Source organism: Tenebrio molitor, chromosome 4 (assembly GCF_963966145.1).
Source record: "Tenebrio molitor chromosome 4, icTenMoli1.1, whole genome shotgun sequence".
Taxonomy (NCBI): domain Eukaryota; kingdom Metazoa; phylum Arthropoda; class Insecta; order Coleoptera; family Tenebrionidae; genus Tenebrio; species Tenebrio molitor.
The window spans coordinates 22,814,366-22,828,418 of NC_091049.1; the positions used below are offsets into that span (position 1 = coordinate 22,814,366).

A 14,053-nucleotide genomic window follows, 5' to 3' on the forward strand; every position below is an offset into this window, starting at 1 on the left:
CATATTATACAAGATATCTCCTTAATAAACATGTCACAATCCATATCTCAAATAATTATTGCTGTTCCATTACTTTTATGGCTAATTTTAAGTTCTTTAATTTAAATACTCGTTGAAACGGTATTTTTATATCGAATATCACGTTCAATATTTCCTAATTCCCCGCCTTAGACTAATCACGGTAACACTTTAAGTGTGTTGCAAAAATCAATGGCGGCAAACTGGGAAGATAGAAATCTCCAACTTGTTTACATTCTCGAATCGATAATAATTTAACTACTTCATTAGTCATTACAGGTGCAAAACAAGTCCGCTGACAAGGAAACAACACGAATTGATATAAATCGACAGAGTAACAACAAAAATAACGCAAAAAGTGAAGTTAGTATTGTATTCTCAATTTGGTTGTAGGTCGTAAAATTTTATTGCATATTATGAGTGATTAAGGGGCACAATGGTTGGGTTTGAAAAGGTTGGGAAGCGGCGCGTGCCGTTTGCCGTACAATGCAAATATACAAAATGATCAATATAACCCTGCTTAAAATATTACCTGCTAGTGGTAAACTAGGATTTATAAACCCCGCAAGATCTTTAACTTAAAGTACCATAAAATTTTACGACCTACAACCAAATTGAAAACACAGTAATCCGCTATCCGTGGTGCGCTCACAATCGACTCTTCAACGCCAACTTTGAGGCGAAATTTAAATGAACACCCGATATGTTGTGATTGACTTTGATAGTTGCCTTAAGCATGGGATAATAAGACCACAGCGAAGAGAATTTTCTTTCTTTTGATAGATACCTTGTGTTATCCGTGGGCCAAAAGCACCCCCGCTCGTTCTTTTGGCGCATTTGGTCCAACTTTCTAAAAATAGTCGACGCCGCCCGGAAACAGCACGATACTTCTTTCTTTCGTGTTTCGTGCTCCTCTTCCTTGGACAAAAGACTGCCTGACGGTTCGAGTAAACCGGCTGGTTTACGAAACGGCCATCTTCTTCGACGGGGTGCATTTGCTACCCCGGCGTTAAAACGGCATTGGTCAACAAATCTCGACACCGGCCCCGAAGATGGACTCGACAGTTCGACCGCTCCAGGGGGCCGGTGGTAACACTTAATAGATACCAAAAACCAAAAACTCATTTCACAGTAGCAGTTTTCGATGGAATGTTTGCTTATCTGGCACCATTTAACGTACTTACCTATTCATTACGTACAGGGTGGTTCAACACTTACCATTTTTGCGTTTACGCGGTTTCTAATTATCGAAAAAATTTTACGCTTGGCTAGGACGAGACACACATATGGACCTATAATCCTGTCAATCAAAATTCAATTTTTTTTATCTAAATAGGTTCAAACTAATACAGAAAATATAAATCTGAAAATAAAAAAATTAAAACGCATTGTTTTGACTTTTAATGTTAGTCTGCTTGATTTAATTTTCATTTCTAATCCTGATCTTGCGACTAACTTAAATTATCCTCCACCGACCGTGGGGAAATCCGACCATGTTCTGCTAGAGTTTAATGTTCAAGTTGCCATCAATATTTCCCCTAAGAAAACATCTGTTACGAAAACTTTCCTTGATTTTGAGAAGCTGAATCATTTGCTTTCATCAGTTGATTGGGAAAATGAGCTTTCTTCTAACTCTTTGGATGATAACTGGCTTAAGTTTCGCAATATTTTGCTCGTATGGCAGCTCGAGAGTTTCCAAAACATAAATAACTTCGAAGTCTTGGTTGAATCCCAAAATTTTCGCATTAATAAGGCAAAAGTTTAGAAGATCTTTACCTATTGAAGATTATGAATCTCACAGAAAGTTGTCTAATACCCTATCAAAACAAATAAAACTAGCTAAAAAGGGTTACGAGGAACGCTTAGTCAATTCTGGTAATCCTAAATCACTCTTTAAGTTTGTCAGACGCGTTCTGGCCACTGACGCCAAAGAATTTAGACTAAAACGTGCGGATGATACATTAACTACCTCGGATTATAAAACTGCGAATTTGTTTCCTCATTCTTTTTCTCATATCAACTCATATCAGTCTGAGTTACCTGATCACGAAGTAACACCGGTTAATTACTGATGTTAGTTTCGATCGTGACTCCATACTTAGAAAGCTTCAAACGATAAAGCCCACGTCTTGCCCCGGTCCTGACAATATCTCACCTTCTATTCTGAGAAACTGTAGTCTTCCATTGTCTTTCCTGCTGAGTCTTCTAATGGAACAGTCGTTCCACTTATCTACGTTATCTTGCGATTGGAGAACTGCGTACATTACTCCCATTCACAAAAGCGGTAATAGAATGGAGGCGAATAATTACAGGCCCGTAAGCTTGACTTCCTCGGTGGTCAAAATCATCGAGTCCATAAATGATAAGCTTGACAGTTTTACCTCAGAGTTTGCAATGACATATACCGAAGGAGCAATGTGGTTTCACGAAAGGAAAATTTCCTGAAACAAATTTGTTCTCTTGTCTGAACGATTGGTCTTCCCTTGTTGATATGGGTAAGAGTATTGATGTGGTTTACTTGGATTTTGCTAGAGCTTTTGATAAAGTCCCAATAAACTTCTTGATTGCCAAATTGAAGACGCAGTATTAGTGGACGATTCCTTGCGTGGATCGCACATTTTCTTTCCGACCGTAAATTTGCCGTTAAAGATAATGGAGTACTTAGTGATTTCTTTGACGTTCTGAGAGGGGTTCCTCAATGTTCTGTATTGGGTCCTAAGTTGTTCCTGTTATATACTGGTGATAATACTGGTTTATTTCTTTCGGCTTGTGCGATTATCGCTGATGACATTAAATTATATAACGATACGGATAATACACTTACGTTGCAAGAGGATTTGGAGTAAAAGTTGGGGTTTACCTTTAAACAAGAATAAATGTGTGGTGCTTCATATTGGCAAAAAAAATACTCGTACGTCTTATCACATTGACAGTGTACGTTCTACTTGCCGTGCTGGAACATTTTAATTTTATTTTTTAATAATATTTTTTTATAATAATAATAATAATAATAGCATGAATTTTAGTTATTAATATTCAGAAAGTATTTTAAAGACATATTAAAAAAACTTTCAGTACAACATATTTGGCGTCTTCTATCGACAAACACGCAAAACATTCGCTTTGCTCACTAGTGAAAAAATATTATTTCCTCACTAGTGATTAAATTGTCATCTTTGCCAACTATTTTCAGTGAGCAAAAGCCACTAAAATTCAATGATAATAATATAAAATATTATTTCTCTTATTTCATTCATATTTTTGTTAGTTATAGTGGTTTTTATTTTTCACCAATATTCGTGTATCAGAGTCAATTATGACATATGATTTACGTCATACTGAGTATACATTTCTGATTTTAAAAAAATTCCACCATTTTAAAACTTTGCCATTATATTTTTATTAATCACATACATTTACTCAAACATCTTTAAATATCCGATAAGAAGATTTTGCTCGGATAACCTTGTGAAATGTGGAAAGATTAGAATTTAGATTTTTTATAACGTACAATAAATAAACGTAGGTATTACAATAGTTCTTCTATTATAATTCCTCATTGTTATATTTTATTAAGTATCTACAAGATTAAAGTTAAAAGTTTTGAATATTCATTAGAGAGATCAGTATAAACGTGTTTTAGGTTGTGACACATTCTTCTCTTTGGAAGTTTTGTCAGGTGGGTATTTTTATTGTCGAAGTTTTAATTCACAAACATTTTGATAAAATTATGTATATTTTAAAATAAAATTAAAAATTACCAACTTTGAAATCAGTTTATTCAGATGTAAAGAAATATAAATTGTTGTCAACAACCTAATATACAAGTGTCCCAAAAATGCTGGGTAATCTTACATAATTTGTACACTGAAATGATACTGACTCGAGGTCTCTTTTTATTAGATTGTCACATAAGGATCCGTTTTGGGACTTTTTCAAATTTACAGGGTTATTCACGAGAGGGGAACTTCTGAATTTTCTTTTGCCGTAATCAACAATACCAATTGCACTAACTAGTAAACCAAATACGAGTATGTTATTTGTTTTATTTTTTAGTAACACGATATTGTTTCATTTCATCATAGATACACATTAAAAAACAATTCACAACTCCCTTGAGATAATTCAAATTCTTTGGCCCTCCACATTGTTTACGACAAACTCATGAGAACCAAACTATAGCAACTATATGTATATTCACATAATGCAAAATATTTTTTTACAAGTTTGAACTTCTAAGTACAGACACCAAAAAATAAAATATTGTAAGCACCACGGGAGATATTCATGTTTTTCCCCTCTGTTGACTTATAAACCACGTCAACCTCAGGGAAAAATCATGTTCGTATCTCTCTCGATGCATAAATATCTATTATCTACGATCGTATAAAAAGTAAGCACTTTTTGCACTAAAAATCGTTGTCAAAGTTGACGTTTAGTGAACTGACGGAATCGTGCCATAAAACGTTTAGTGCACGCTTTTATGGCACAGAACTGTCAGTTTTTTGCAACATGAGTCAACTTTAGTTGATTATGGAATGTTTAATATGTTGCCTATTTCTGAATCTTCAAGCGGGGACAAATAAAATGGACACCTGTAAGTCAATTTCAAGTTTTGCGACATGTGTAGAACCCTCGTTATCTCGTTCATGATTATTTAAGATTAAACTAATCTAGTAACACTGTAAATTAATCTGTGCCATATGTGTAATATGTATAAGAATGATATCAAAATCTTCCTTATAAATCTAATTTTATTAATATCTAAAATTAATTTAATTTTTCTTCGAACTTGATGTCTTGCAGAAAAATAAATATTTACTTCGGTACTTACGTGTTATTTGTGAGACATACCTACTTGCTTAGTATTTCTATTAACATCTATCGATCTGCACCTTGACAATCATCCAAAGTGTGTTTTAAAAACTTCATCCTGGACCAAGCAAATAATCAAAAAAGAAAATTATCAGAAATATATTCTTCAAGGTTTTTAACAAATTTACGAGTATACTCAGTTTAGTGCTGTAACATTTTATTGTACTAATATTACGTGTTTCATATCAGTCATCTAAGTATTAACAAAAGTTTAAAATTATGTTCACTAACAATTTTTTATTTATATCATAGCAAAGATTTTTGTTCGTTATAAAAAATTTAAAGTATCGTATTGTTTTAAAGAGAAAATATGAAACCATGATGGCTTAGCTTCCAATAATTTTATTTGTCACAATTGACATTTACTTAAAAGTTAAGATATGACGATTAAAATATATTCGAACAATGAGAAAACAGACATGATCCAGATTTATGGCGAATATAATAAAAATGTTCCTGTTGTTGCGCGTTTATGCAGACAATAAACATTTTCCCAAAAACTCCACAGTTTCATTTAACCAAGCGAACGATGTTTATGTCAAAATTTACGAAACTGCACAGCTAACTATGTTTTATGTTTTTTTAATCAAAGAACAAATATCCACGTTTTCGGTTTCGTCGGGCTCATTATCACTCGTAAAATACCCTGCATTATCATTCCTCTGTAGCCTCTGTGTGTATCGAGATACATGGATGGACCAATGTCCGAAACGGACTCCCTTAGGCTATATTCTGCCTAAGTAATAATTTAATAATTTAACTGCACTATTACTTGATAGTAATATCCGTAATAGTGTATGTACTCCGGCAAAATTGCCGTGCCGCCGGGTGGCGGAGGGATAGTAAACTAGGCAAAAATGAATAGGGAATTTTTCCATTTTTGAATTTTTTATAAATACAGTTTAAAATTTATAATGAAATGTGTTAGAAATATATAAAGATACACATTAAATTTTAAATTTATCTGGTGTTTAAGAATACGTGGGAGGATTGGGGCAATTATTTTGCTTTCTAAGAAAAATTGTGGAATTCCCTATTCAGTTTTGGCTAGTTTATTATTCAAAAAGGTATATTATTATACTCATGTCATATCGTGAGGAAATTCCTTAACATTGACTCAGAACAGAAAATATAAAAAAGTCAAAATGTGGAGGCGAGACGCCGGTAATTATGTTGATAAGCACTGCACTATTACTTGATAGTATTATCCGTAATAGTGTATGTACTCCGGCAAAAGGGTTACGAATTGATAATTATAATTTTTAGGGAATTCATGAAAAAGAAAGTGAAGATCGAGAAAACTGCACCAAAAAAAGATGAAAAAAAAGTTTCGTATTTCCAGCTGGTACGTATTTTCTTGAAATCTGAACATAAACTTATGTAAATTAACTTTCAGTTTCGGTATGCCACATTACAAGATAAAATTTTTATTGCTTTGGGCACTATATGCGCAGTAGTGTGCGGCATTATCCAACCTTATTTTATGATCCTTTTTGGAGATGTTACTGGGGTTATTGTCGAATACGCTGCGGCGATAAATAAAACTAACGATCTTAAAGAAAATCAGCTCATAGAAGAAACCCTATATGATGGCATACGTGATTTTGCAATTTACTCCAGTGTCTTAGGAATTGTTATGATCATTACTACTTACCTTGCCGGAGTAATTTTTAACTATAGCGCCCTAAGACAGGTACTTTTTTTTGTTCTGTAGCAACCTACCTGTCAGCTTGTTACTTTCGTAATGATAACCTATTCTGACTAATTAGATGACAATTCTGAGAGTATATTTTATTAAGATCCAGGCTCATTTGTTTTTTTTTTGTCAATTCTAAGTTCTAACAAATCAGCGCAAATTTGACCAGGGCTGGTTTCACAATTTTTAATAAAATTAACTTATTGTATTGCATACAACTGTTAAAAGAAACGCCTCAACATCGAAACTATCCTGTATAATTAAAAAGTCAACTGAAATATTTTGCAAAAATTGTTCTACCTTTTCACTTAGTGGGAATATTTTATAATAATTGCTGTGTTGGATACGTAATATTACTAAACCCATCAGAAACGTCAACAAAGAAGAAAAAACAGAATTTTCAATATGTATTTTTTAGATATTTCATATAAGAAAACTAATTTTAAAGAAAACTTTAAATATGGATGTTTCTTGGTACGATCTTAATAAAACTGGTGATTTCGCAACCACCTTTACCGAGTAAGATTCACATACATTTAGCTAAGTGAATCGTCAATTACTTCTTTCTAGCAACTTGTCAAAATTTGAAGAAGGAATAGGAGAAAAAGTTGCTACATTTATATATTTTGAAAGTATTTTTGTATCAGGTATAATAACGGCTCTTGTATTGGGTTGGAAATTGGCATTAATATGTATAGTCTCGCTTCCAGTATCTTTTACTGTGACTATGATTGTATCGTGGGTAAGTAACATTTTTCATCCAACTATAATATATTACGACCGTTATTACTTTCAGTTGTCTACAAAATTCTCCAGACAAGAAATGGAAGCGTACGGAGCTGCAGGAAGCATTGCCGAAGAAGTTTTAAGTTCTATCAGAACTGTAGTAGCTTTCGATGGCCAAGAAAAAGAAATTACACGTTACGAGAAACATTTACAAAGTGCTAAAAGGAATAATATCACAAAAAATTTGTTTTCTGGTATTAGCAACGGATTCATGTGGTTTTTCGTCTATGCTTCATATGCTCTGTCGTTCTGGTATGGTGTTGGGCTAATATTAGAAGAAAGATATTTACCAAAAGAAGACATAATTTATACGCCGGCAAACATGGTGGCCGTATGTCTTACCTTTATCCAAGAGGTTTGCTCTTATTGCTCTCATTTAAGGTTTTCTTCTGTACTTTAATTGCTTATTGGAACTTTGGAACAGGCGCTCCATATTTTGAAATATTTGGAACGGCGTGCGGTGCTGCAGCAAAAGTTTTTGAAATTTTAGATACTGAACCACAAATCAATCTTTATAAAAATTTAGGAACGAAACCAAAAACCATGCGAGGAGATATTAGTTTTAAAAATGTCCATTTTCAGTATCCTTCAAGACCGGACGTAAAGGTAAATGCAATATGAAATTTATTAATGACATTTTGTTTTTGTTTGTTTTTATAGATTTTACAAGGTTTCAATTTGGATATAAAATCAGGTGAAACAGTCGCTCTAGTAGGAAGTTCTGGATGTGGCAAATCGACCTGTATCCAACTGATTCAAAGATTTTACGATGCCACCTCAGGCTCTGTAAGGCGTTGTGTTTTTTTATTTGACACGTTTTATAAAATAATTTTTCTACTTTGCGTTCGTACTGATGCTATTACGATACTGTTTTGCGTATCGTAATAGGAAAAGGCGTGATATAATAATAATAATACTAAAAATAGTGAAATTAATTTTTTTAATTTTGACGGATACTGTGGTGTCGCGGCAGACCGCAGACGTGACCTTGGGTAGAATCCTTCAACTTTAACGGTTTTGAATTTTAAATTTTTTTTTTTTCATTAAAAAAGTGGCAAAGTAGAAAAAATACTGTATGACATCTCGTTTATAAGGCATTTTATCGCACTTAGTCCTTTAGGGCACTCCTCGCTACGCGCGTCGTGCTCTAAAACCGTGCGTGCGATAAAATGCTTCTTATATGACTCGCATCATAATATACTATTGTGTTTAGGTGACGATTGACGACAACAATATTAAGACTTTAAATTTGACATGGCTCAGAAATAAAATTGGTGTAGTTGGACAAGAACCAGCACTTTTTGCAGCAACCATCGCTGATAATATAAAATACGGAAATGTATCTGCAACTCAAGACGATATCGAAAAGGCTGCCAAAAAAGCAAACGCACATAACTTCATCAAAAGTTTACCTCGTGGTTACAATACACTTATTGGCGAGAGAGGAGCGCAAATTTCTGGCGGTCAAAAGCAAAGAATTGCCATTGCGAGAGCTTTGATACGTGAACCAAAAATTCTTTTACTTGACGAAGCTACATCAGCTTTGGATACTACCAGTGAAGCTGAAGTACAAGCGGCCCTTGATGCTGTAACATGAAAAATTCAATAACAAAATTTAGTTTCTTATTTTTCTGTTTTTAGATAAGTGGTGAATGCACTACAATTATAGTTGCACATCGACTATCAACGATAAGAAACGCCGATCGAATTGTAGTAGTATCTGAAGGAAAAGTGATCGAAGAAGGTAATCATGCTCAGTTGATGGCAGAAAAGGGTGCTTATCACAGTTTGGTAGTATCTCAAGGTCTAAGTGAAACCGAAGATGCGTTTACAGGTAATTTTGTTATCAAATATTTTCACGAATAACTTCACTGTTTATTTATCATATTCAGAAGGGAAAAAAGTTTTAAACGGTGTTAACAACGTGGCAAAAGTCTCTGAGACGGCTGTGATTGAAAGTACGTCACAAGAAAATCTTGTAAGTATTTATTAATATTATATCTGCCAAATAAAGACAATTGTGGAATGCAGTTGTGTGATCAGACACCTGTTTCCACCACATTTAGTGTATGTTACAACTGTCAATAAGATTTTTGTTTTTTTTTTTCATAATAAAATGAACGTATTTTGAAATCTGCATAATTCCACTAACCGAATTATCGTTTGATTGCATATATAATTAGTTAATTCTTGTTTTTTTTTTTGTACAGCTTAGTATAAATTGCTTTTTTTCTAATTTATAGGATAAAGATGTACAAGAATCAACCGGAGGAAGTTCAATAATATCAATATTAAAAGTAAATAGACCTGAGTGGTTTTATATATTGGTGGGATGTATTACCTCAGTCATTACTGGGTCTGCCCTTCCTGTATATGGTTTAGTTTTTGGCGACATAATTGGAGTCAGTATTTTTGTTAATTTTTATTATCCTTCTAATTACAAGTTTTCATTTTACCTAAGGTTTTAGCAGATGATAATGATTCATACGTCCGAGAACAGAGTAACTTGTTCTCCCTCTATTTTGTCATTATAGGCATTGTAACAGGTGTTGCAACTTTTTTCCAGGTTAGTATACTCCGTTTCTGGGCTCGATGCCGGTAAGTCGTAAAACGGAGTTGTCAGAAATCAATATAAATCACCGCTTAACTCACGCACATGCAAATTTCTTTTGTTGGGAAGATACTTGCGCTCGGCGCACGTTAACAAATTGGCCATCCTTGTTCTGAAAGCTGTGTGCGGGATTAAGAGTGAGAAAATATTACGTTTGGAAGATGCCTGAAAAGTTGAATTGTAACGATTTAATACCAGTAGACTGGCCTAGGCTACTTATAATTAATTATTCATGAAATGTTTTGGACGAACTGGAACTTTGGCGCTTCAGTTGTTTTATGGGTTAGCGGCATCGGGCTCAGAAACAGAGTATAGATTAATTCGAGCGCCTAAGTTAAGAGTTATTGTATTTGTGCAGATGTACTTTTTCGCTATTGCCGGAGAGAACTTAACGAAACGAGTAAGAGGAAACATGTTTCGAGCTATGTTATCTCAAGAAATGGCTTGGTTTGATCGAAAAGATAATGGTGTCGGAGCATTATGCGCAAAATTATCTGGAGAAGCAGCTAGTGTACAAGGGGTAAGTAATTGTAGTTTTTTATGGTAAGGTTTATTAGAACTAGCTACCAAATTTTATTCTTACTCTTTCTTGATGCTGATTCAAGATCCAATGTCCTGTGACAAATCTGGAATCTGGAAGGGCGCCTGCTGATCTATAGATATTAAATTCTGAACAATATTTTACTAAAGATACGATATTTTTCTAGATAAATCAGTTTAGTGCAAGTACTAAGTAAGCCCGGAAAAATGTACGGAAGTTTAAATGATTAGTTATTTTTTCTATTCTAACTATGTAATGAAATTATTTATCATAATCGCTTACTTCCAGGCAGCTGGAATTCGAATTGGCACACTGTTAAACTCGATTTCAACGTTTATTATAGCCAACACAATAGCTCTTTATTTTGAATGGAAATTAGCATTAGTATTAATGTCATTCTCGCCTATTATTTTGTTATCTGTTTTCTTCGAACAAAGATTTACGCAAAGCGATACCCAAGTAAATCAAAAATATTTAGAGAATTCTGCAAATGTAAGTAACAGTATCCTTTTGATGTTCACGTCTTATATGGTTCTTTAGATAGCAGTTGAAGCAATTGGAAACATCAGGACAATTGCATCGTTGGGTTGTGAACAAGTATTTTACGAATATTATGTAAACGAACTGGCACCATATGTAAAAAATGTAAAGAAGCAAATGCATTTTAGATCTATTGTAATGGGTGTTGCACGAAGTGTATTTCTTTTTGCGTATGCTGTTGGAATGGGATATGGTGCAACTCTGATGACAACTGCAAATCTTGATTATGGAGTGGTATTTAAGTAAGAACGTTTTTACTACTCAAAGCATTTCGTCTAATTTATTTTTATTATAGAGTGTCGCAAACTGTAATAGTTGGCTCGTGGTCCATTGCCGTCACATTCTCCTTTTCTCCAAACTTTCAGAAGGGTCTAACTGCAGCCGATCGTATTTTTGCGTTACTGAGAAGAGTTCCTGAAGTTAAAAACGTTTCTAAGCCTTTGTATCTACACCGCAATGATGTAAGTAACATAGTTCAGCAGTATGTACCTACTTTTCTTTACAACATTACAATTAAAGTTGGCATCGAAAACATACTTTACGACAGAATTTAAATTACTGCCTTTGCTGATAATTAAAATGCATTAATTACACAAATATTTATTTCAGGTTAAAGGAGACATAAAATATACAAATGTATATTTTACATATCCTACCCGACCAACAGTTTCAGTACTTAATGGATTAAATATGAACATTTTACATGGCAAAACTGTAGCTTTAGTGGGGTCCAGTGGTTGTGGCAAATCGACAATTATTCAACTACTGGAACGCTTTTACGATCCAGCCAATGGAGAAGTTTCACTCGAACGTGAAGATGTGAAAAATGTGGATATAAATAATTTAAGATCTCATCTAGGTGTTGTGTCACAAGAACCGAATTTATTTGATCGAACAATTGCTGAAAATATTGCTTACGGGGCAAATAACCGAACAGTTAGTATGGATGAAATAGTTGAAGCTGCAAAATCAGCAAACATACATAATTTCATTTCATCACTTCCATTGGTGAGTAAAACAAAGGTCTTTGATATTTTTATTGTTCATCTTGAAAACATAAAGGGTTATGAAACATCTTTGGGAAGCAAAGGAACGCAATTGTCAGGAGGTCAAAAGCAAAGGATCGCAATTGCTCGAGCTTTAATCAGAAATCCACGCATTCTTCTTTTGGACGAGGCAACCTCTGCACTAGACAATGAAAGCGAAAAGGTATTAAATTAAAAGACTTTTAAATAAATAAATGTATAACAAATACTTCATTTTTACAGATTGTACAAGAAGCACTTGACAATGCTAAACAAAATAGAACTTGCATTACAATCGCGCACAGATTGACTACAATTCAAGATGCTGACGTCATTTGTGTTTTGAATGAAGGAACTGTTGCTGAAATGGGTAAACACCCTGAATTGTTGGAAAAGAAGGGTTTATATTACGAATTTTATAAGTTACAAACATGTCAAAAATAATTAAATAAAACATTTTACTTAAATTACTAAAATCGATTTGATTTTTCAAATATCTATTTCGTAAGCAGTTATAGTTTTTTAGTGTTTACGTCATCCCACGTCTGAAAAAAAATTCGTTAAAAAATTATTGTTGGAAACTTATTTCCCAACTGGTGATTGCAGTGCATTAAAATGTAGTTAACGAATAATTTTAGTATCTCGAAGGGTGTCGAGTGGTCGAGTAGAAAGAAGAGAGCCCCACACGAAATGGGGAAGAAGATTGTTAAAGTGATTGTTTTCTTATTCCATATCGTAAAAATATCTTTTGAGTGCCACAGTTCTCATATCGACTCTATCAACTACATCTTGATTGGGCCGTATTCTAACGAAACATCTTACACTTCAGCTGTCATAACCACCAAAAATGAAACATATGGTGTTGAAATCTCGTACCAAAATCTGACCGAATTGTGCTGCAAAATATTAAATATCACCAGAGAAATTATTTTTATGAACATCGACAACTGCAATGTGACTAAATTTGAGACAGAATGTTTCTACAAAAAAATTCAGAAAGTGTCGGGAACCATCAGGATTCGCAATAACAATTTTGAATCTATCAAAAAAGGCACATTTCAAAATCTTATGCTAAAATTTATTAATCTGGTAAATAACAATATAAAGGTCATAGAAGATAAGGCATTTGTTAATCTGCCAAATTTGGAAACGATAAATCTAAGCAAAAATAGACTAAGACGGTTAAATCCGAATGCAATTGTCTCTACGCCTTGTTTATATCACGTGGATTTTGGCTACAATTTTATAGAATTTTTAGAAAAAGGTTCATTTAGTTTCATAGAAATAGACTGTACGATAATTTGTTTGTGGCATAACCGTATTTCTGGTGTGGACAAAGATGTATTTCTCGATTCGACAGCAGCCAATTTGAATCTGCATTTAGAATTCAACTCCATAGAATCCTTGCCCGAAAGTATTTTTAACGGACACTCTTTTCACATGATCAATATGCAACAAAATCCCTTTAAAATATTTTCGAATAAATTTTGCGAAAGTAACTGCAGGATTTACAGTTTCCATTTTGACTGTAAACCCTTTGATGAAAAATCCTTGCAGCTGATTTTAGATTGGGCCATTGCAAATGATGCTGAATATTATTTTGAGGATATTTTAGACTGCAATTCAGTGTTGGGAAATGGATCTGTGATAAAACGAAATGAGTGTGGTTCAGGAGCTGAATGTAACTCTCATGATTCGAAAAACCTTCTGGATATTTTGCTTCTGGCATTGATTGTGCCTACGTGCATTTGAAAAGCGATTTTAAATGTATAAGAATGTAATTTGGGTTCTGAAAATATGTCCATCGCACCTCTTTCCACTTGCTTAGAGTTTTTGACGCAAATGTGCACCATTTTAAGATTTTCATTCTATTTTTGAAATGTGAAATAAGATTCTTAGCAGAAGATTCAATAAAATATCTGTAACAACCCTGTTTTTGAACAACTTTATTTTTCGTAGAT

General features: G+C 33.7%; 3 protein-coding genes across 9 annotated transcripts in view; 1 reads left to right on the top strand and 2 right to left on the bottom strand.

The window, feature by feature from the left end:
* The window catches only part of LOC138129871 (uncharacterized), a 47,473-nt gene extending 46,315 nt beyond the window's left edge, over nucleotides 1-1,158 (bottom strand). For all 4 annotated transcript variants that reach the window (XM_069046186.1, XM_069046185.1, XM_069046183.1 and 1 more), the window contains exon 1: nucleotides 806-1,158. In XM_069046186.1, coding sequence (XP_068902287.1) covers nucleotides 806-1,143 — 338 coding nt within the window. In that variant the 5' untranslated portion in view covers nucleotides 1,144-1,158. The remainder of the gene's footprint in view (nucleotides 1-805) is intronic.
* LOC138129408 (uncharacterized) overlaps nucleotides 1-14,053 on the bottom strand; it is a 202,861-nt gene that overhangs the window by 148,947 nt on the left and 39,861 nt on the right. The window lies entirely within an intron of this gene.
* On the top strand, nucleotides 3,593-12,568 carry LOC138129870 (ATP-dependent translocase ABCB1-like). Of its 4 annotated transcripts, XM_069046181.1 has the most exons (21): nucleotides 3,622-3,697; nucleotides 3,922-4,049; nucleotides 6,160-6,238; nucleotides 6,290-6,586; nucleotides 7,008-7,108; nucleotides 7,160-7,331; nucleotides 7,386-7,706; nucleotides 7,757-7,981; nucleotides 8,036-8,161; nucleotides 8,589-8,963; nucleotides 9,017-9,209; nucleotides 9,268-9,353; nucleotides 9,619-9,777; nucleotides 9,837-9,941; nucleotides 10,345-10,506; nucleotides 10,816-11,019; nucleotides 11,068-11,309; nucleotides 11,363-11,528; nucleotides 11,677-12,075; nucleotides 12,130-12,276; nucleotides 12,336-12,568. In XM_069046181.1, the coding sequence occupies exons 3-21, from the start codon at nucleotides 6,167-6,169 to the stop codon at nucleotides 12,534-12,536; spliced, it is 3,753 nt and encodes a 1,250-aa protein (XP_068902282.1). In that variant the 5' UTR covers nucleotides 3,622-3,697; nucleotides 3,922-4,049; nucleotides 6,160-6,166; the 3' UTR covers nucleotides 12,537-12,568. The 4 variants fall into 4 exon arrangements, with proteins under 4 accessions (XP_068902279.1, XP_068902282.1, XP_068902283.1 ...); XM_069046178.1 differs by lacking the exon at nucleotides 3,922-4,049 and having other exon boundaries at nucleotides 3,593-3,697; XM_069046182.1 differs by lacking the exon at nucleotides 3,622-3,697 and having other exon boundaries at nucleotides 3,762-4,049.

Bases quoted from the DNA above. Each gene is read 5' to 3' on its own strand.
- LOC138129870 (XM_069046178.1), top strand. From the start codon at position 6,167: ATGAAAAAGAAAGTGAAGATCGAGAAAACTGCACCAAAAAAAGATGAA. The intron at 6,587-7,007 runs GTACTTTTTTTT...TGTATTTTTTAG, and splicing joins ACTATAGCGCCCTAAGACAG to ATATTTCATATAAGAAAACT. The intron at 7,707-7,756 runs GTATGTCTTACC...CTCTCATTTAAG, and splicing joins CGCCGGCAAACATGGTGGCC to GTTTTCTTCTGTACTTTAAT.